The 21,056-nt window shown below is 38.2% G+C and overlaps 2 protein-coding genes across 4 annotated transcripts; both read left to right on the top strand.

Moving 5' to 3' along the window:
- Positions 1-256: 256 nt before the first annotated feature.
- LOC149380681 (eukaryotic translation initiation factor 3 subunit A-like) lies at positions 257-5,341 on the top strand. Of its 2 annotated transcripts, XM_089630428.1 has the most exons (13): positions 257-428; positions 521-1,002; positions 1,633-1,848; positions 1,926-2,294; positions 2,422-2,451; positions 2,547-2,774; positions 2,863-3,024; positions 3,167-3,388; positions 3,481-3,690; positions 3,780-3,983; positions 4,139-4,219; positions 4,375-4,576; positions 4,663-5,341. In XM_089630428.1, exons 1-13 carry the CDS (start codon positions 383-385, stop codon positions 5,088-5,090), a joined length of 2,880 nt encoding a protein of 959 aa, XP_089486554.1. In that variant the 5' UTR covers positions 257-382; the 3' UTR covers positions 5,091-5,341. The 2 variants fall into 2 exon arrangements, with proteins under 2 accessions (XP_089486554.1, XP_089486555.1); XM_089630429.1 differs by lacking the exons at positions 257-428; positions 521-1,002 and adding an exon at positions 1,394-1,410.
- A 10,169-nt stretch (positions 5,342-15,510) lies between these two features.
- MTSSB (mitochondrially targeted single-stranded DNA binding protein) lies at positions 15,511-17,650 on the top strand. Of its 2 annotated transcripts, XM_089629691.1 has the most exons (7): positions 15,511-15,676; positions 16,037-16,203; positions 16,304-16,512; positions 16,608-16,708; positions 17,087-17,146; positions 17,336-17,364; positions 17,419-17,650. In XM_089629691.1, exons 1-6 carry the CDS (start codon positions 15,595-15,597, stop codon positions 17,350-17,352), a joined length of 636 nt encoding a protein of 211 aa, XP_089485817.1. In that variant the 5' UTR covers positions 15,511-15,594; the 3' UTR covers positions 17,353-17,364; positions 17,419-17,650. The 2 variants fall into 2 exon arrangements, with proteins under 2 accessions (XP_089485817.1, XP_089485816.1); XM_089629690.1 differs by having other exon boundaries at positions 17,336-17,650.
- The last annotated feature ends 3,406 nt before the right edge of the window (positions 17,651-21,056 follow it).

The raw sequence follows: 21,056 nt of genomic DNA, 5'->3' as shown, positions 1-21,056 counted from the left end.
TCTCCTTCCATTTTTCCTCTACCAAACAAAGCCTAAAATCAAGGACGGTAACTGCCAAATGTTGACTGAAGGAGCAAAAGTCGATGAAAGCCAAAATTCAGATACTTTTTGTGAATTTTTTGAAATGAAGGGGCAATTTGTTACCAAGCCCAAAGTTCAGGGATTATATTGTAATTTACTTTAAATATTTAGGGTTAGTATTGTACTTTCCTCCCTGTTATTATTTTTTTTTCGTTTTATGTTTTCAGTTTTTCTTTTCATTAGGGTTACGAAGCCCTATCTTTTTCTATTTTCTAATATTCCGTTCATTCGCCGTCTGTGTATTCTTTTATTCTCCGACGCCAGAATCTCTCTCCACCGTATCTCCGTATTCTAGGCCAGAATGTCGACTTTCGCGAAGCCGGAAAACGCCCTAAAGCGAGCAGAAGGTGAGTTTCATCGTTTTTTCCTCTCTTCTCTTCATCACGTTGTCCTTTATTGCGGTGTTCACTAGACTCGACTGGTGTGCAAAAAATTGCAGAATTGATCAACGTTGGGCAAAAGCAGGAGGCTCTACAGGCTCTCCACAGCCTAATTACATCGAAGCGATATCGTGCTTGGCAAAAGCCCCACGAGAAGATTATGATGAAATACGTGGAGCTCTGCGTTGAACTTAGGATGGGAAGGTTCGCGAAGGACGGTCTGATTCAGTACCGAATCGTGTGCCAACAAGTCAACGTTGCGTCCTTGGAGGAAGTGATTAAGCACTTTATGCAGCTCTCCACGGAGAAAGCCGAGCAGGCTCGCACTCAGGCTCAGGCCTTGGAAGAAGCTTTGGACGTCGACGATCTTGAAGCGGACAACAGGCCCGAAGATCTCATGCTCAGCTACGTCAGTGGCGAGAAGGGAAAGGATAGATCTGATCGCGAGCTTGTCACTCCGTGGTTTAAGTTCTTGTGGGAGACTTACAGAACAGTGCTTGAAATTCTGAGGAACAATTCAAAGTTAGAGGCACTCTATGCGGTATAGTGATTTCTTCCTTAACTTTGTCAACGTTTTAGTTTTTCTTTGAATCTTATAGCTAATGTCGTAGAAGAATTTATGAAATAAGGATGATGCGTTAATCTTTCCATCATCTTTTAGGGCATATAGTAAATTTTAGTTTTTAGGTCACAGCATCAAATATATTACTCTTTGTTTTGCTGAATACAGGGGTGATAAGATATTGTGAATTAGTTAATTCTAATGTTAAAGACTCAAAAGTAGTAACATCAAGAGTTGCAGCTAGAAATAAATAATTAATTTAGGGGCAATTACTTTGGGTATAGGCTTGGCCTTTTTGAGAGAGTTTATCAATGGAATTCAGAGGTTCTTATCAAGGGGTCAGTAACAGAGGCATAGCTCTATACTCCTAGAAGAGAACTTAACTAGGTCAGTGCTAACCAACTTTTTTCTATGGCCTTAGTTTGACGCTGTTATACAGTAAATCTTGTTTGTTCTGTAATTTTCTTCCTGCTTATATAACTATATATATTTATATATATTTTCCCTACGCAAATATTTATATTTGTTAAGAATGCATTACTTACTACGTAGCTCTGCAAATAATTTAGCTGCTAAGGATATGTTGGGTTTTTTGGCTTTCATATATAGATGACAGCACACCGAGCTTTCCAGTTCTGCAAGCAATACAAGCGAACTACAGAGTTCCGTAGGTTGTGTGAAATAATACGGAACCATCTAGCCAATCTTAACAAATACAGAGACCAACGGGACCGACCCGATATATCTGCACCTGAAAGCTTGCAGCTTTACCTCGATACAAGATTTGAGCAGCTAAAGATAGCCACTGAGCTTGAGCTCTGGCAGGTCTGTCTGAAATATGCTTTCATGTTTATTTCAATTTTATTGGAAAATTCCCTTTCTGATAATATTTTAATCTGCAGGAAGCATTTAGGTCTGTTGAAGACATTCACGGGTTGATGTGCATGGTTAAGAAAACTCCGAAGCCATCATTGATGGTTGTTTACTATGCCAAGTTGGCACAAATATTTTGGGTGTCGTCTAGTCATCTTTACCATGCATATGCTTGGATTAAGCTTTTTAGTCTGCAAAAAACTTACAACAAGAATCTAAGTCAAAAGGACCTTCAGTTGATAGCATCATCAGTGGTTTTGGCTGCACTGTCGGTGGCCCCGTACAGCCAGAAACGCGGTGCATCTCATGCTGAGCTGGAAAATGAAAAGGAGCGCAACTTGAGGATGGCGAACCTTATTGGGTTTAATCTTGACCCTAAGCTTGAAAGAGGAGAAGGGGTATTACTTCTAAATATACACATCTACTACAGGCTTCCGTTTTTTTTTTTGTTTTTTTTTACTGAGCCTAATACATGCATTTTTTGACATTTTCATTATTGATGATCTGTTGTATTTATTGGCCCAGCTTTCTCGGGAATCTCTGCTTTCAGAACTGGTAAGCTCTAAATGTTTAGTGGCTTCACCTTAATTTTTTTTCATTGGTAAGATAGGCAATATGGATTCTCTCTCTGACTTTTATCTAATTTTTAGGCTGTTAAAGGGGTATTGAGCTGTGCAACCCAGGAAGTGAAAGATCTATTCAATTTGCTGGAACATGAGTTTCATCCTTTAGACCTTGCCATGAAGATACAGCCATTGTTGGCGAAAGTTGCTAAAATCGGGGGTAAACTTTCTTCTGCTTCTTCTCTTCCGGAAGTGCAGTTGTCTGAGTATGTTCCTTCCCTGGAAAAGCTCACCACTCTGCGGTTGCTTCAACAGGTATTGTAACCGGTATCAGTTTGATTCACCTTGCCGTACACACACATTATTGATGTTGCAGTTCCTAATTCATTTTCACGTCTTTCAGGTCTCTCAAGTGTATCAGACAATGACAATTGAGTGTTTGTCTCAAATGATCCCGTTCCATGATTTTTCTGCTGTTGAAAGGATTTCTGCTGACGCTGTTAAGCACGGTTTTGTTGGCATGAAAGTAGATCACATGAAAGGTGTTGTCTGCTTTGGTAATTTGGTATGTTGGAGCATTATATTTTTCTCTGAAGTTTTCTTTGAGTGTCTCCTCCATGGATTTTATTTCTGCGATTGTTTGAGGGGGTCTTGATATATTGACAACTTGCTAATATAATATTGTGTGACCGGGGCGACTTATCCAGGTTATGGAGTCTGATGCTATTCGTTGCCATCTGGCTGTGCTTGCTGAATCTTTCAACAAAGCAAGGAGCATGATGTACCCTCCTGCAAAGAAAGCATCGAAGCTGGGAGAACTTATGGCTTCTCTACCCGAAATCGTGGATAAAGAACACAAAAGGCTTCTTGCTAGGAAATCAATTATTGAAAAAAGGAAGGAAGAGCAAGAGCGCCGGCTTTTGGCAATGGTATTCATCGTAGAACTGATGTTATTCATGTATTTCTTAACTCACATTCCACAAGGAATTTTACCGACTAGTCGACCTTGCCACTTATGAAGGAGCGCGAAGAGGAAAACAAGAGGAAAGAGCTACAAAAATTAGCTGACGAGGCGGAGAGGAAGAGGCTCGAGGAGGATAAGGAGAGACGGAGGAAGCAAACAAAAGAGCAGATTGATGAGAAGGAGTTGGAAGAACTCAAAATCAAAATGATGGAGAAGTTAAATGACAAGGGTAAAAAGTCCAAGAAGAAGTATCTCGACGGAGGAGCGGTGAGTGAAACATGGTCATCCTTTGTTATTTTCTTCACCTTCATGCGCAAGGTGAATAGCTGATCTGAAAAATGGTGTACATTGTGTAGGACTTGTCAACACAAACATTGATGAAGATCACAATGGAAGATCAAGTTAGGGAAAGACAGGAAATGGAGAAGAAGCTGCAAAAGCTTGCCAAATCGATGGACCATTTTGAAAGAGCAAAACGAGAAGAATCTGCTCCCTTAGTTGACGCTGCATTTCAGCAGCGTATTGTTGAAGAGAGGGTGATTCATGAGCGCGAGCAACAGGTATACAATCCTTTTTAAGCAATTTACATAATTCTTGCGAATCTTTGGGCTATGTGCCTCTATGACCACGATTTCCTCGAAATCACAACACTGGTGATTATGCGTCATTTTTGGATATTGAACTCATAAGCTTTAATCCTTTCTACTTGTTTCAGCTTGAAATCAAGCTGAGCCAACAGCGTCATGAAGCAGACTTAAAGGAGAAACATAAATTGTCTCGCATGTTAGATGACTTGGTATCTTTCTCTCTCTTTTTTATCATAGAACAAATTTTTTTTCCCCTTACATCGTTTTTTTTCCTATTTATGTTGCGTTTATTTTTGTTAAAAGATTGTAAGAGAAATTCGTATGGTTTTGGAATTCATATATGTGTACTTTTCCCATGATCCAGATGGCTTATAAAGAGAAGGCGATGAGCCAAAGGAAAGAGGAATTTGAGAGGAGGAGAGCTGAGAGAGAGGAGCAAATCAGGCTCAAGCGTGAGGCTCGGAAACTGGAGGTATTGACGCTCAGCAAGAAAATGTATTATGTGAAGTGCGAACAAGAAAGTCGGAGAAAGGTTCAGGAAGAGGAAGAAGCCCGCAAGAGGGAAGGTAAGTAAAAAAAGAAAAAGAGTTTTTCAATTTTCATAATTTGATTACGCTTTCCTTGTTTAATAAAAAAAATCTGAAATGGGCAGAGGACGAGAAGCGTAAGAAAGAGGAAGCGGAGCGGTTGGCAAAGTTAGCCGAGATTGCAGAGAAGCAGCGACAGAGAGAGGTGGAGCTGGAGCAGAAGGAGAAGCTGAGGAGAGAGAGCCTGTTCTCGGCAAGAGCCACGGAGGCCGCCGAGCTTCCTCGTGCGACCGAGGCTGCCGCAGTCAACGGAGAACCGGCTGCTCCGCCGCCAACGGCCGGGAAGTATGTGCCGAAGTTCCGGCGACAGAACGCGGAAGCGGCTCCACCGGAGCGAGAGCGGTGGGGCGGCAGGCCTGATGACCGTCCCCCGCCCCCCGCCGATGACAGGTGGCGCAGCGGCGCCGGCAGTGATGAGCGCAGGCCTTCCAGCTTCGGCAGTGCCGGGTCCAGGTCGTCTTGGTCCTCCTCCAGGCCCCGCGACCAGCGCTGATTGCTTTTGGCCCAGTTGCGTTCGTTTATGTCTGTTGTGGCAAAATTTTGATTTATGGTTATATTTGTTGGGTACTTAATGGATCCAAGACAATAATTCCATTACATGCTCTTTGTTCTTCGTATGTACTTTGACGATGAATGTCATTTATCTTTTTTATGCGGTGACCTGGTAATTATCAGTAGTTCTTCTGAGGACTTGCGTACTGTACTTGGTGTATTTTTAGCAACTAATATGTTGTTTTTCTCCTCTATGTATACGCATGTCAATTTAAAAATGATTTGCTGAACATGCTTTGATAAGAAGACAAGATCTACAGTATGCCCAGCTGTACTTGTGTCTTTGTAGGGAAACATCGTTTATGGCTCTCTAATAACAATGCTCACTTCTCTTGTCGAGTCTCGGGCTCGTACCAATGTTTAGTCGCTGCTGAGAGTAGATATGCAATGCTAATATGTATGTTTCCCAAGTAGGGGCATTGCAAGAAGACCTCAGACATGGCATCAATGAGGAGTTGTGAGACCGTTGATGTGACAACAGTTAGCAACCACCCCAAAACGGATTCATCAAGATTAACAAGCTCAGGCAAGTCCATTGGGAGTGAAGCTCGAAGCCATTCTCTGGGCGATTGGAATCGTCAGGTACAAGATCTGGCATCTTCTATTGTTTGAAGCAAACCAAACGAGCTATCTTGTGTGGACCGTGACAACGAATTTCATTTCCATATGTGATATTATGATTGCTAATTTTGGTTAGCTTGCTCATGATCCTTGTAAATTGGTTACGTTCATCTTCCTTTTACATTTTTCTGTTTTGCTAAACGACCCGTCTTCTAGTTAGGGCCGGCTTAACCACAGACGTGGATAGAAGTCAAGGGGCTGCTTAAGGCCAACAATTAGCAGGGAGCCAAAAAAATATGTTGAAAAGGCTCTGAGATCAGTTAATAATAATAATAATAAAAAAAAGTTGACTAGTCCAAATGACTCCTTGTAATAAATTTGGTTTGATCCATTATACAAATATGTACACAGAAAATTCTAGGTATGATGGCATGTATATCAACAATTCCAGTATTTGTTCATGTCAAATCCTGAATTTATTGACATGCATGTCATCAAATACAAGATTTGTTGTCGACCATATCAACATAACTAATGTTTAAAAACTTGTATTATGTCAATGAATCTACTATTAAAAAACAATAATCCATTACAACATAACAAATGAAAAAAAAACTAAATATTCAAATCGTACACATAGTCAGACGGAGTTGAGTACATCACATCTGTAAAAATTTATATCTCACTAACACAATACAAAAGCTATAACTAATGCAATACACAATATAATAACAGTAAGCACCAAACAAGCTCAAACTTGTTGACATATATGTCAACAATTAACATAATTTGTTGACATATATGTCATCAATTATTTAAACAAGCCCATATTTGATGCTATGCATGTCAACAAATCATGTCGTTTGTTGACAGATGTATCAAGAAATTTTTTAATACGCCCAGGATATGACAGAAAAATAGATTTTAAAATTCTAATAGATGATTGATAAAGTTTAAAACCCTATATTATATAATTTACTTAAAACTAACTAAGGTACCATCAAAGAAACTCAACTTTTTCTATGTTTTAAAAAAAACACACAGTTGGGATCTAAAACACTAATCTTAGTGTGGAGACGAGGACGCATATCTGGTAAATTAATGTCGGCTTGAGCATTGAGAGAGAGAGAGAGAGAGAGAGAGAGAGAGAGAGAGAGAGAGAGAGAGAGAGATGGAGAGAGAGTGAGAAAGAGGGGGAACTAGGATTCTAACCCTTCTCGGGGGATTCCATTCACAAGCGCAAATTTTATTGCTGACTGATATTGCTCATCATCATGTATCTATTGCTTTTATTTTTATTATTGTTAGATAATTCTTCGAAATTGAAGACGTCGAGGCTTGAATCACGCATAGGAACACTTTCCTTATAGTATTTCGAGTACCCCAAAGTGTCTTAAGGTTTATGTACAAGAATACTGCAGGATACGACAAGCCTAATTCGGACTGCACCAAGACAGAGTGAAAATCCGAAAATAAGCAAGAACTGTGTTTCTGGATAAGTGTTTCGGGAAGAGAGAAAGTTGGTTCGAAAACCTGTATTGATTACTGAATCCGAAGTCGGATTATATAAGCAATCGTACCCGTTCGCGAAGAGATTCGACGAACAGACGCACTGTTTCGGTCGAACTACGGTTATAGTCGCAAACGACACGACCGTTGGCCAAACGATCGTTCGTTTCGAAGCGACGTGACCGTTAGTTCGAACGGTAACAAAAAATAACTACTACATGAAGAGGCGCGACCGTTGGCGAGAATCGCCGCGAGAAGCTCGCGGACCGTGCCGTTTCGCCTTGAGGTCGAGCTCGCTTGGAGGTCGAGCTCACCTGGGGTTCGAGCTCGCCTGGAGGTCGAGCTTGCCTGGTTCGAGCTCGCCTTGAGGTCGAGCTGGAACGACTGCGTCACTTCTTCCAGTCGACCTCGCCCAGTCGAGCTGACATATCCACTTCAGTCGACCTCGCCCAGTCGAGCTAGAATGACTTCGTCATTTCGTCCAGTCGACCTCGTCACTTTCTCATTCACCTTAGTATTTGTTCCATGTGGGACTCTTTCCCACACACAAACTCACTTTCTCAATCAACATCACACTATTTTGTCTTTTAATGAACAAATTAAATTGAGCTAATTAAAACACCTATTTAATGTTTCTCAATTTCCAACAATTATTGCTGGTCATATGTATAGAACTAACATTGGTATTCGGCACAGTAAAAAAATCTTTTAGAGGCGCATACTCCTCCTGGGGGTCGATTGGGACGTGGACATAAAGTTCTTTATGACACAATTAATAATTCGATTCATTTTCAATTAGGTCTTGCTCTAGCCTCTTTAGGGGTTATTTCTTGCTTGGTTTCTCACCACGTGTACTCTTTACCCACTTATGCATTCGCTATGCCATCCCCTATGGTACTGTTAAAAGGAAGGATCTTATCAACGTCCATGAATGATAAATCATAGCATATATCAAACTGTAGAATCGGAAAAAAAGTTAGCCATCGGTTCAGATACAAGATACTATCATTACCGCCTGGACAATTAGACACCCAACCCGTAATCGCAACGACCAAACTGCAAGAGCGGAGCTCTACCAACTGAGCTATATCCCCCCGAGTGGAGCATGCATGAAGGAGTCAAATGCTTCTTTTAATCTTTTTCTTCGTGCATTGAGCCATCCTGGACTTGAATCAGAGACCTCGCCCATGATAGAAACACACCAACCAATTAAAAAGGTCACCGAATCCCCCGCTCTTGGAGGATTTCATCAGCGACGAGAAACATGTACTAGGGTGTATGTGTTACTCGTTCAGATCATGGACTACACAAAAATAAAAATGAATTTAGTATAAGTAATGAGAAATAATGATAAATTTTCCTGATATATAAGCAATCAAGAAAGCCTCATAAGTGAATATATAACCTATAGAAAAGTGGGCTAACCTTACCAATCTTGCTTGAAACATATGCTAGCGTATTCGTCCATACGTCAAATTGGATATGTACTTCACGTGTTGCTTGACGTGAAACAGATAGTGGATTTTCCTTTTCTCGATTTTCATTCGTGTAGAAATTTAGTATATATTCGGATTTTGGATTTGTCTCTCTTTTTCTTTTATTCAAAGCTAGACTCTTTACTTGATTTTCAGTCCAAAATAGCGTATTTATAAGCGAAAATTTTTTATTTATCGAATAAAAATAAATTAGAATTCTGAATTCTCTACGACATCTAGGGGATAAAATACTTTCAAGAACAAGCAACTCAAAATAAGTATTGTCTCGCTTTTCTACGATCTTTTGGGGTTTTCAGAGAGAGAGAGAGAGAGAGAGAGAGTGAAATGAGAATTTTTTTATTTTTTTAAAAATAAAATGATTAAATTGTACACAAAATTTTATCTCTAAATTTTAAAAATATCTTTTATCTTGATTATGCTTTTGATTGATATTGATTAAAAAAAAAAAAAAAAAAAAAAAAAATTCAAGCTGTCCTAATCGCTCTAAATTTTACCTACTTAAGGAAGTGTGGTCCAAATCCTTCCACTAAGTGTTACAGTCTCAAAAGCGTGGAATTTGCTGCTGATGTCACAACAACAGCACATTGTGTCATTTGTATCACAAATGAGTCTAAATTGCATTCGTGTCTTTATTTTGCATATTTGTCACCTATACAATGTCTTAATTACCCTTGCCACTGAAACACACATTTAAGTCCCTCCCTCTCATCGCCGTGAGATCTTTCACACAAACATACAGATAACTTTTCTCTATCAGAATTTTCACAAATATTTGGTGCGCAATGGTGGATCGGAGAAGATGAGCCGATCGTGCCTGGGAGCGGTGGTGATGGCGGCTCTGGCGGCGTCGATGGTGGTCCTTCCGTTGGTGTTGCCGCCGCTTCCTCGCTGCCATTGATGCTTCTCTTCTTTCCCGTTGGAAAACAATCACTCCTTCGTCCTCTTCTTCCCCGATTCCTACTCGATATGGCTCCCGAGCCTCGCCGTCGACCACAGCCCCGACGGCCTTGCGTTCTCGTCGCCGTCGCCGGTGGTCTCCGCCGGAACCAGGCTCTTCCTCGCTGGCGACGCCGATCGGAGAATCCTTTTCTCTAAATTCCAGTTTCCTTCTCGATCTACCTCTCGAGCCTCGCCATTGACCATAGCCCCGACGGCCTCGCGTTCTCGTCGCCGTCACTGGTGGTCTCCGCCGGAACCAGCCTTTTCCTCGCCGCCGACGACGATCGGAGAATCCTCTTCTTTAAACTCCCGATTCCTTCTCGATCTGCCTCCCAAGCCTCGCCGTCGACGACAGCCCCGACGGCCTCGCGTTCTTGTCGGTGTTCTCTGCCGGAACCAGCCTCTTCCTCGCCGACGACGACGATCGGAGAATCCTCTTCTCCAAACTCCCGATTCCTTCTCGATCTGCCTCCCGAGCCTCGTCGTCGACCACAGCCCCGACGGCCTCGCGTTCTCATCGCCGTCGCCGGTGGTCTCCGCTGGAACCAGCCTCTTCCTCGCCGACGACGCCGATCGAAGAATCCTCTTCTCCAAACTTATGATTCCTTCTCGATCTGCCTCCCGAGCCTCGCCGTCGACCACAGCCCCGAGGGCCTCTCGTTCTCGTCGCCGGTGGTCTCCGGCGGAACCAGCCTCTTCCTCGCCGACGACGAACTCACAATCGCCTCCTTCGCCGGAGTTCGGGATCGCGGAGATTCTCCGGATCCGGTGGTGGTGCTCGCCGGAGCAGGCGATTTGGCTAACAGAGAAGCCATGGACGAATCGATGGAGTGGAGACCCAAGTTCGACGAGGAAGCTGAGAAAGCTCTTCGGTGCGCGAGCGAGCTCAATCAGGTAACAATGGCTTTGTATTAGGGTTCTTCATCGTTTGTGCTTCTGAATGTGTTAATGCTTATGTTTGTATCTTGAAATGGATTGATTATAATTTGCGAAGAACCGATTTTTGTTTCTGATTTTTGTTGAAATGTGCAATTGAATTTATGATAAATCAAGCCCGAGACTGTTGTATTATCTAGGAATTTCTGATAAACTGTGAATATTCGTTTGTTGTGTTAAATTTTTCACTGTGAGTATACGTTTGTTATTATAAAGATTAACTGCGAGTATACGTTTGGCTGGGAAGGTGTTTTGGTGATATATTTTATGAAGTATTTTGCAGAACATGGAGATATTTGCATATTATTTTAGGATGAAATCTGTATACCATCAATGCTTTCAGTTGTGTGTTACAATGACCGATATTATGTTTGATGTAAACATCTCGAAGTATTGTGATGAAAACGTACCTCAAAGTTCTAATTTCCTTGCTGAGATTGAGTCCTATCTCATGAATGTTATAAAAAGGTTTGTATTTGGTTATATATTTTATTATATATTTAGTATAGTTTCTATTGGTTATTACATAATTATAATTTTTTTATTTTTAACAGGACAAATTATATCAAACACACAGAATTGGAAAGATGTGGATTTTATTCTTATTCCCCTCAAGATTTCAATTGATGGAGCAGATATGTTTTTCCATTAGTCTCTGTTTCCCATAGAGTCAGTCAGTGGCAAGATAATAGTTTTTGATTCATCTATTGGTCGTGAGAACAATAATTTGATGAAAAGTGTGAAATGTATTGTAGACAGATGCCTAAACTGCTCTCTAAGATAAAAAAAATTAGAATAAGAAGTCAGTTGTCCCAAATGTGTTCAAGCCATATGACTTGGTTTTTGCTGATACACCAAAACGAATAAATTTGTAAGTTGTTTTCATTCTTTATTTTTTTTCATTGTAACTTATATTTTTTGTTTGTTTAGTAATCAATTATATTCTGAATTTTATCATTGTTAGTTTACTCATTATAATTACTGTAATATTTATTTTGTTTTTTGTCTTTCAGTTTTGATTCAGGTATCTATGTTGTTGGATTTGCCGATTTACTTATTTCAAATCGCCCTGTTATGCAAATCGAGGAAATAGGCATCAATAATCTCCGGTTGAAGTACAACACTCAGCTTTGGAAACACGCCATGGATGGAAGTTATAGAGATCAACAATTTGAGAACATTTGTCGATCTGGAACTTGCACTTACACTCGTTCTCGTTGTTGAAGTTCAAGATTTGTAATAATCTTTGTATTTAGTATTAGATTTTATATCACTAACTGAAATGGTCTTTCTATTTTATTCATGAGATTCTGTTAATTATCATAATATTTTATTAAGAACTATTTACAAATATGTTTTGTAAAAAAGGATAAGGATTTGAGTATGGTACAATTCTAGTTTCTTAAATGTTGATTTGACTTTATTTGTTTGTGTAAATAATTAAGTGTGGATCTACCCTAATTTTTATTAATTTGTTTTGTTTAGATGCTTGATTGATGTTCATATCTATTACTTTAAATTATATGTATTTTGTTTTGTTAGTCCCCTTCAAACTGTTTGAAATTTGTTCTTTAATTCTAATTTTTGGTGTATAAAAAAATCTATATTAGACTACTTTATTTTTATGTAATTTGATACGTGAGTATACTTCGGTTATGAAAATATTTCATTGAGTTTACTTTGTTCAGATGCTTGATTGGCATTCATATCTATTTCTTTAATATATATATATTTTGTGTTGTTAGTCCACTTCAAACTGTTTGAAATTTGTTCATTGAGTCTACGTTATAGTGTTTAAATAATTCTATATTAGTCCCTTATGAATTTTTATGTAATTTGACACGTGAGCCTACTTTGGTTATGAAAATATTCCATTGAGTCTACTTTATTCAGATGCTTGATTGACATTCATATATATTACTTTAAAATATATATATTTTGTGTTGTTAGTCCATTTCAAACTGTTTGAAATTTGTTTCTTGAGTCTACTTTTTGGTGTTTAAATAAATCTACATTCGTCCCTTATGAATTTTTATGTAGTTTGATATGTGAGTCTACTTTGATTATGAAAATATTCCATTGAGTCTACTTTATTCAGATGCTTGATTGACATTCATATCTATTACTTTAAAATATATATATTTTGTGTTGTTAGTCCATTTCAAACTGTTTGAAATTTGTTTCTTGAGTCTACTTTTTGGTGTTTAAATAAATCTACATTCGTCCCTTATGAATTTTTATGTAGTTTGATATGTGAGTCTACTTTGATTATGAAAATATTACATTGAGTCTACTTTGTTCAGATTCTTGATGGGCATTCATATCTATTAGTTTAAAACATATATTGTGTTGTTAAACCACTTCAAACTGTTTGAAATTTGTTCCTTGAGTCTACTTTTTGGTGTTTAAATAAATCTATATTAGACCCTTATGAATTTTTATGTAATTTGATACGTGAGTCTACTTTGGTTAAGAAAATATTCCATTGAGTCTACCTTATTCAGATGCTTGATTGACATTCATATCTATGAGTCTACTTTGGTTATGAAAAAGATACCGTTGTGTCTACATTGATCATATGTCCAAAATCTAGCCAGAACTCCTAACATAATACTTTTTATGCAAACTATATATTCAACATTCAGCTATAGTCCACCAAATTGTTCACAAAAAAAGAAAGAGAAATGAGTACTTATAAACTTGATAATTCACCAAAAACTTGAGAATTCAGCCATTCCCAATTGAAAAAAATTAGTTCTCAATTTAGAATTCACCAAAAATTACATAATCATATCTGTTATTACAAAATCAAATATTTTTTTGTCAATTTTCTTTACTCTTTTTGCTGAAAGTTGGAGCATTCTTGCAACTTGCCTTGTTGTGTCATTTTCCTCCACAATTTCCACAAGTCAACCTCGCCCGAAAATTCTTCACATCTGTATTGAAATATAAGTTGCATCTTTATTAGTTTTTTATTTTTATAATAAATTAGACAAATGTATTAAATTATGTTCATCAGTAAACCAAGACTTATAACATGAGTAGTTATTACTCTAACATTCAACAGAAATGTTTCACAATTATATAACTTAAGTTGAGTGATACATACCTTGCATTGTATGCAATCTTGTTTGATCTAGTAGTATTGTACTCAAAGTGGTATTTCATTGCCATCATAGAGAGTCTGTCAATCATCTCTTTTTTAGTACGAAATATCATATCTTCTTCCAAGTCTTCAATATTGTTTTCTGGAATAACCAGAAATGGAGATTCTGCTTCTCCTTTTGTTGAAAATTCATCTTCTTCCATTTTAGGACTCTCATCTCTCCCCTTTCTCTTTGTTTCAGCTTTGTCTTCATTTGATGTTGTATCGTTTTCCACGATTAAAGCACAATTCTTGTACTGTGCATCGTTCTTCAGAAGGTACATCAAGACTTCAAGATTGTCGTCATTTTCAATCATCATTCCTCTTAAACCCTTATACTCTGTGTTAAATGATACTTTTAATTCGGCTTTGTTTCATTGAAAACTTCATTTGATAATTTCGTAATGAGCTCAATGTAACTCAAGTCTTGACTCAATAGCACAATCTTTGCATTGTTGTTGATGTATATGTAATCAGCATCCCAAATTCCACCATAATTTACAATAATTGGGATCTTTTCCATTATCAAAATTAACCCTGCAAATATACATATATTATACATCATCAAATTTCTTTTAAGTGTAATAATTTTTTTTATCTGTGTGTATACACTACACTATCTGTGATTATACACTATCTGTAATTTGTTATGCGAGTTTACTTTTAGCCGTGTTTATGATGAATTGAATTTTTTTTGGTATGTAAGTCTACATTTTATTTAGATATGCGTCACTGTCAGTCTACCCTGAATATTCTAAGAATACAATTCGTTTGTGTTGCTGAATGAATCAATCATTGTGATATCATGCAATTGTAAACTTCGTTTTAGTGCAATGTGATACCCAAAATTCACTATGAGTTTACTTTCAATCTATTGAACTTTGGACTGTGAATCTACTTTATTTCTCTGTGAGTCTAATAATGTTATTCTTACTTAAATACGTTTGTTTGTAAAAATAATGAAATTCGAGTAGTCAATACCTGTGATCAATGTTGATGACGAAGAATTGCTGAGGAAAATATTATGAATAATCGCTGTGAAAGAAGAAAAAGGAATTGCCGAGAAATATCGTTGGAATAATTTCAATTTTTTGAGTTGAAAAGAAAAACCTACGAATCTTCATTTTTTTTTTCATTCTAAAATATTGGATCATACAGCAGAACAAAAACCTAATTTTCAATTTCAGTTTCCAGAAACAAGTAATCAAATATTCGAACCTGAAAAATTTGGCTTTGGAAGTGAAAGTATTCGAGGAGGCACTTCCAATTTCTCATGTGTCTACTTCATCCTTCGATTTCGATCGGCGAGCGAAGCTGAGGAGCCGAGAACACGGATTTTGGCCAGAGATTCTTCGTCGTTCTACTTTGACCTTCGATTTCGAACGCCGAGTGAAGACGAGAGCGGAGAACACGTTTTTGGACCGGAAAATCTTCGCCGTTCGACCTGGACCTTCGATTTCGAACGGCAATTTCGTTTTAGAGTGCTCGACTTCGGATTTTGGAAGGAGAATCTTCGTCGTTCTTCTTCGTGAGTGTTTCTTAGAACGTTTTTTGTTGTTGTTTTAAGTAAGGGTATTTTAGTCCAATAATTGGTAATAGTGACTTGCAACACATTATTTGGAGATGACATAGCTGCAATTTTGTCCATAAGAAATGACTTTTGTGCAAATCTCTCCTCAAAAGCTCTGAAGTAATTGACCTGGCCCAATAGATAGACGGGCTGGACTAAAATCCGAGCTCTTGGCCCACGTCCGAGTCCCTCTAAAACCCTTCATGTACCCTTGCTCTCCTTCAAGCTTCTTCGCATTTCACTTCCACTTTTCTCTCTCATTTCTGAGGTTTCTTTCGGAGTGAAAGCTATGGCTTCTTTTGCAGCGAGATTGAGGTTGTCCAGGCGTTCGCTAACCTCGGCTCCTTCGTTCGCCTCATCTTCCTCTCAAGGTTCGTTCCCACTTTCACAGGCTCGTGTTTTCTTTTTCTCGCCGGGTTTGAGCTCATATGCATCGTTGTATGAGGTTTTGGTTCTTACTTTCGTTTGATGATAGCTTATTCTATCTATATTTGATCAATTATGTTAAATACGGTTTTAGTATACTTCGAGTATTTTTGGGGGGTGAGATCGTTTAAATGGTTTTGTAGCTATAAATCTGTGTCCAAATAGCAGTGTACTCTTTTGAGAATAGGGGTTAACTCAGTGGTAAGCACATATGTATTGTTATGATAAAATCAGTGTAGTATTTGGTGATTATCAGGCTTCGTGTTTCGGACTAACTAACGGTGATTATTTGTCCTCTGTTGTAGCGGCGGGTGTGCAAAGGACCTCTAAGCTGTGGTTCTCATCTGATACGGCCGAGAATGACGGAAAAGAGAGCGGTGTGTTTGACGAATTGCTTGGCGACAAAGACAAGGAACTGAAGCCTCAGGGAGTGGATCCCACTAAGGGCTGGCTTTTCCGCGGTGTTCATAAGGTATATCTATAATGTGTGTGATAGCTCAGTTTTCATCATGTTGTTTTTTTTTGTGTGATTTAGGGATTTGATGATCATTCGTTGGTTTGTTTTCTGTCAGGCAATACTTTGTGGAAGAGTAGGGCAAGCTCCTGTGCAGAAGATGTTGAGAAGTGGGACGAACTTAACAATATTCACAGTTGGGACCGGAGGCATGTTTGACCAAAGGTCAACTTTTGAGAAGGGCGAGGCTAGGCCTGCTCAGTGGCACCGAATCGCTGTGCACAACGAGCAGCTCGGGACCTACGCAATTCAGAATCTAGTTAAGAAGTAAGCATCGGACGTGTCACTGATTTAACTGGGTTTTGACTTTTGATTCCTCTTTACAGTTTCGCTAATGCTTGAAGCTTTTGAATTTGATGCAGCTCGTCGGTCTATGTTGAAGGTGAGCTCGAAACAAGAGTTTACAATGACAACTTGAATGGCGACGTTAAATACATTTCGGAGATATGTGTTCGTCGCGATGGTACGCTGACCGCACTTTAATTTTTTTCGTGTCTTTCCTTTTCTTACGAGCGTGTGGTCTTGATATTTTCTATCGCAAACCCCTTTCAAATATAATATTATGAAACATTATTCTAGGAGGCTTGATTCAACCTTGTCAAAAAGGTTGTATGAGCCTGGATGAAAATACACTAGCTCTCTCTGGAAGTTCAGATTCAGATATATGGTTAAACTAATAGGTTTTTGACTGTCTCTCAATATGTGATCTAGAAAAAAAAAAGTTGTATTTCATGATTATTGTCCATGAACCAAAACATGATGATATTTTACACCAAATTAGTTGTCAGAGGTAATTATACTTGGTAAACCTCACACTGCTGCTTTAATATTCATTATTCAGGTAGACTGAGGCTCATTAAGGACGGAGAAAAAGTCAGCGATATCTCCTTTGATAATTTGAGTAAGCTTTTCTCGAATACTTTTTTATTTGCCAACAAGAGAATGAACCTTTATTTAGACAATCTTGAAATGTCGATGTAAATTACTTCTTTTGAGGTTAATATAATGTGATATCTGTCTCGATGTAGTTAACATGCAATTTCCTTTGCTGGCATTTTGTCTTGACATGCACGTTTTTTTTTACTGGCAGGAGAGGGATTGTTTTAGTTTGGACAAAGTATTGCAAACTTAAAACATTGGTGTATTTCAAAGAGAAAAGAAGAAAACACAAGCTGATCTTATGTTACCGATTCAGTTTCTGTTAGAACTGCACTCCATCTTTGCTGGTTTAGCTGTGCGTGCTTTGAGATTTTCTAAATATTTAAGAATATTATAAACCAAGCATTCGTGTTATTGTAAACTAACTTTACCTAGTTTCCATGGCATGCAATGATGTGAACGATCCATGGACTACTCTATCGAGCTTGTAAGTTTACAATGAGTTAGTGTAGTTTATATTAGCAAATTCATAAAGCCACTATTTTGGAACAATATGCTTGATTCTGAGGTGATGTCATAGTTGTGAAGCATGGGTCGTCGGGTGGCGAGAGTCACGGCCATCGAGCGGGAAGCCCTCTAAGCACGTGATAACCATGGAATTTTCTTTGTTTACCCGACTATCTGAATAAGAACAATGAAAAAGGACAGTTTTAAATTGGAGCGACGGTTTGAAAAATTCGTTGTCCCGGTTTTCCGATTTCTTATGTGCATTACTAGATGCAAGTTGCAAGTAAAAGGGATTTGGGCGCGCTTGAAACCATGTAAATTAAGGGCTTTGCTTCTTGGTTCGCAATCCTCGTCTGTAGGAGTATGGGTTTTATTTGTTGGCTGTATGGGACTAGGAATGAGATGAACTATGGTTGGGCTGGACAATCTCACGGAGGCCGGGCGGCTGCGGTGGGTTGGATTCAACTGGAGCCGTGGATGGTTAACTGACTCCGATGTGTTATTTGGTTGCATTTTTCGGGTGGGAAAAATTATGCATAAACACAAGCCACATTAGCAGAAGGGGACAGATCTACACTAAGAAACATGCCCTTTGTTTTACAATCACAGCCTTGGTCACGAAGACTACATGCTGACTTCTGTAAAACTACTCCCAGACATAGAACTCTTCATCCAAAAAAAAAAAGGATACAGTGGGCTATCTAGCCATATGAAACGAACGTTAAAAATTTCTAAATAGCGAATGTTTCGTTAATTTTTGGTAAATAACAACGTAAATATATATACACAGTAAATTTTTAGCAAATATGTGTAAATAACATTTGTTACGTCATATTTTTGGCTATTTATGAAAAAATTACAAAACGTTGGCTAAAATGCAAATGCTTATGTTTGTGTGGCTTATATCGCTAAATATTTGAAAAAAATCACAATTATAGCCATAAACAAGGTCACAAAATTATGATAAATCATTAACTATTCCCTTCGATGATTTTGAGGAAATCGATCAAATCCTTATTCTTCAATAAGTGATATCCATTCCGGCCTAGAACGTGGATTAATCTCTTCAGAACCTGGTGTATGAGCAGTCAATGAAATAATTGGTGTATGAACGCCACATTTTATCTCCATTTCCTTATCTCGAGTAAATTTTAGTGTTTGTGAGTGATTTTCAGGTTTAGAGAGACAATTTGATGTATAGGACGTGATTGGAGCATCCCGAGACGTTATAGAGTAACCGAGACATCAAACAGAGCATTTCGGGTAGTGATATCAGCACCGCAAATATCGGCGCACTGCACTGCACTGCATCAATAGCGCGCCATGCAGAAATGAACTCATTTCAGAACAGTTTGTACATTACGTGATGTCAACGTGCGAATGAGCGTGGTGGGCCATGTCTCTTGCACGAGCGCGGACGTTATTTTCACTCCATCTTGCTTTGTTTAATTTAATTACGATCGTAATGCTTGAATGTGATTAGCTACCTCGTTCATTATATTAGAATTGACTTGATGTTTGAGAAAGATTAAGTTGATCGTGCTCTTGAATTAAATTACTGTAATACATTCCTAATGACTAGAGATAGCTAGGTTGTTACGGAGTCGTGCGTATGTTCTTGCGTTTAATGGTAGTTGTGTTTCTAGGAGTAGTTGAGATCGAGAGATAAAATTCAGACATAGGCCTAGGTTGTTCGATGCTCGAGAGAGATTTAGCGATATGATTTGTTAGTTAGTTAGGCCTTGATATCCTCTTCTACATGTGGCGTGCTTCTGAAGCTCAACCAGGATGCAAACCGGACCGTTGGATCATCAGCGAGGGATTGCTTAGCTTGCAAGCTTCCTTAGGCGGGCGTATGAATAAGATAATAAGATAGTCTTGTCGGTTTTTCATGCATTGTAATCATCTTTACACTTTTACTTTTCTGAAAACACTGAGAGTGTTGAGAGAAAGTTATGGGGTTAGAACTTAGATCAAGAGGGGTGTGTTGAGAGAATTGTATCGGATGAGAGGTTGAGAGTTTTCTTCGTTGATAGTTGATTGACTTTGAATGCTGGAGTAGGTCTCAAGACCGAACCAAGGTAAAAGGTTGTGTCTCTTTCTCTTTTCTTGCTCAAATTCACAAACAAAGCTAGGTCATAGAGATTGCTTGCACTGGAAGCTATCTCGCAAAGAGTGAAAATTCAGTTCAAAAGGGGTTTTTACATAACACGATTAACGTCAATGTGATTAGCGAAATAGGAGTATGTAAATCGAGCGTTATTTACGTGAATCCAAACTAAATGAGAGTTTTGTGAAGCCGTTACCCTTGGCTTCTACTCATCCGTTCATCCATATTTATTTCGTGATTTATTTATTTATGCAATTTAGTTAATAATCTCTTTCGAAATCTTGAGTTCAATTCGTGGATAATTAATTTAATTATTCGGTTAAATTAATCCTCGTCAGATAGACTCGTAGTTACAATCGTATTACTTGAACGATTATGTATATTTACGAAAATATTGCAACATAGAGCAAATGGCATTTGCATCTTCTCATTTTCTTTCTCTAGATTTGGCCAGTACTCAAATATAGACATTGTTAATAATATGTCTACACATGATTGGAGGCCACTATGGGAAATGGGAGGGGTAGTAAGTAAGTGGGGCTTAAAAGTAAACATGGAAAGTGGGATAGGTATATTTATATTTTTAAGAACCAAAGGACAAAAGTACCTTGTACGTGTTGGCTTGCAGATTAACTGATCAAGTCCACGTGTTATTTTATTTCAGTGGTGATATGGCTCAAACTTAAAGATCATTTTAATGAACCATTCCTGTAGCTTAAACTTTTGCATGAGCCCTCATACAAAATTGTAATTATTTCCAACCCTGTCTCTACTAGTTTGATACTTTGATAGAAAGCCTTATTCATTCAGGTTTATATTTCTGAGGACTCTTATTATAGTATATAGTATCTATCTACTGAAAAATACAGGTTAATGTAGAAACGGAAAGTATCGGGTGACATCAAAATAAGAAAGGTCAAGGTCGGTCAGTGAGACTATGAGCTTGCAATGGAGAGCTGACTCTAAAATCCGTCCCCATTTTATATTTTAGGTTGATTTTCAAAATATCAGTACTGAGTAAAATTATGTACCCCAATGAATGTCAATTGCCTATAAAAAATGTCGACATAAATTAAAAAACTAAATTTTAAACTAACTTAATACTGAATCTCACATTTATAACAGCATGAAATACGGAAGATACACAACGTTTAGATAAATAGATCCCCAATAATTTAGCTTAGATGATATTATTTTCTTCCTCTCAGATTTCATCTTATGTGAGGGTAGTTCAACCACTAGATATGTAGATCGATGTGTTTATTATTAAAACATATAAGATTTTTTTTTTTTTTTTGCAATAATCTAAATATAT

The sequence above is a fragment of the Urtica dioica genome, chromosome 11 (genome assembly GCF_054948205.1).
Source record: "Urtica dioica subsp. dioica isolate 48M chromosome 11, U.dioica_male_clone48M_v1_H2, whole genome shotgun sequence".
Taxonomy (NCBI): domain Eukaryota; kingdom Viridiplantae; phylum Streptophyta; class Magnoliopsida; order Rosales; family Urticaceae; genus Urtica; species Urtica dioica.
Note: the sequence above shows the minus strand (reverse complement) of the source record. Positions and strands in the feature narration are given on the sequence as shown.

What these genes read in the sequence shown, in the direction of transcription:
- LOC149380681 (XM_089630428.1), top strand. Translation starts at nt 383, where the DNA reads ATGTCGACTTTCGCGAAGCCGGAAAACGCCCTAAAGCGAGCAGAAG. An exon ending in CTCGCATGTTAGATGACTTG is followed by an intron (nt 4,220 to 4,374) that starts GTATCTTTCTCT and finishes CCCATGATCCAG; the next exon opens with ATGGCTTATAAAGAGAAGGC. An exon ending in AGAAGCCCGCAAGAGGGAAG is followed by an intron (nt 4,577 to 4,662) that starts GTAAGTAAAAAA and finishes TGAAATGGGCAG; the next exon opens with AGGACGAGAAGCGTAAGAAA.
- MTSSB (XM_089629691.1), top strand. Translation starts at nt 15,595, where the DNA reads ATGGCTTCTTTTGCAGCGAGATTGAGGTTGTCCAGGCGTTCGCTAACC. An exon ending in CGCCTCATCTTCCTCTCAAG is followed by an intron (nt 15,677 to 16,036) that starts GTTCGTTCCCAC and finishes CCTCTGTTGTAG; the next exon opens with CGGCGGGTGTGCAAAGGACC. An exon ending in GATATGTGTTCGTCGCGATG is followed by an intron (nt 16,709 to 17,086) that starts GTACGCTGACCG and finishes TTCATTATTCAG; the next exon opens with GTAGACTGAGGCTCATTAAG.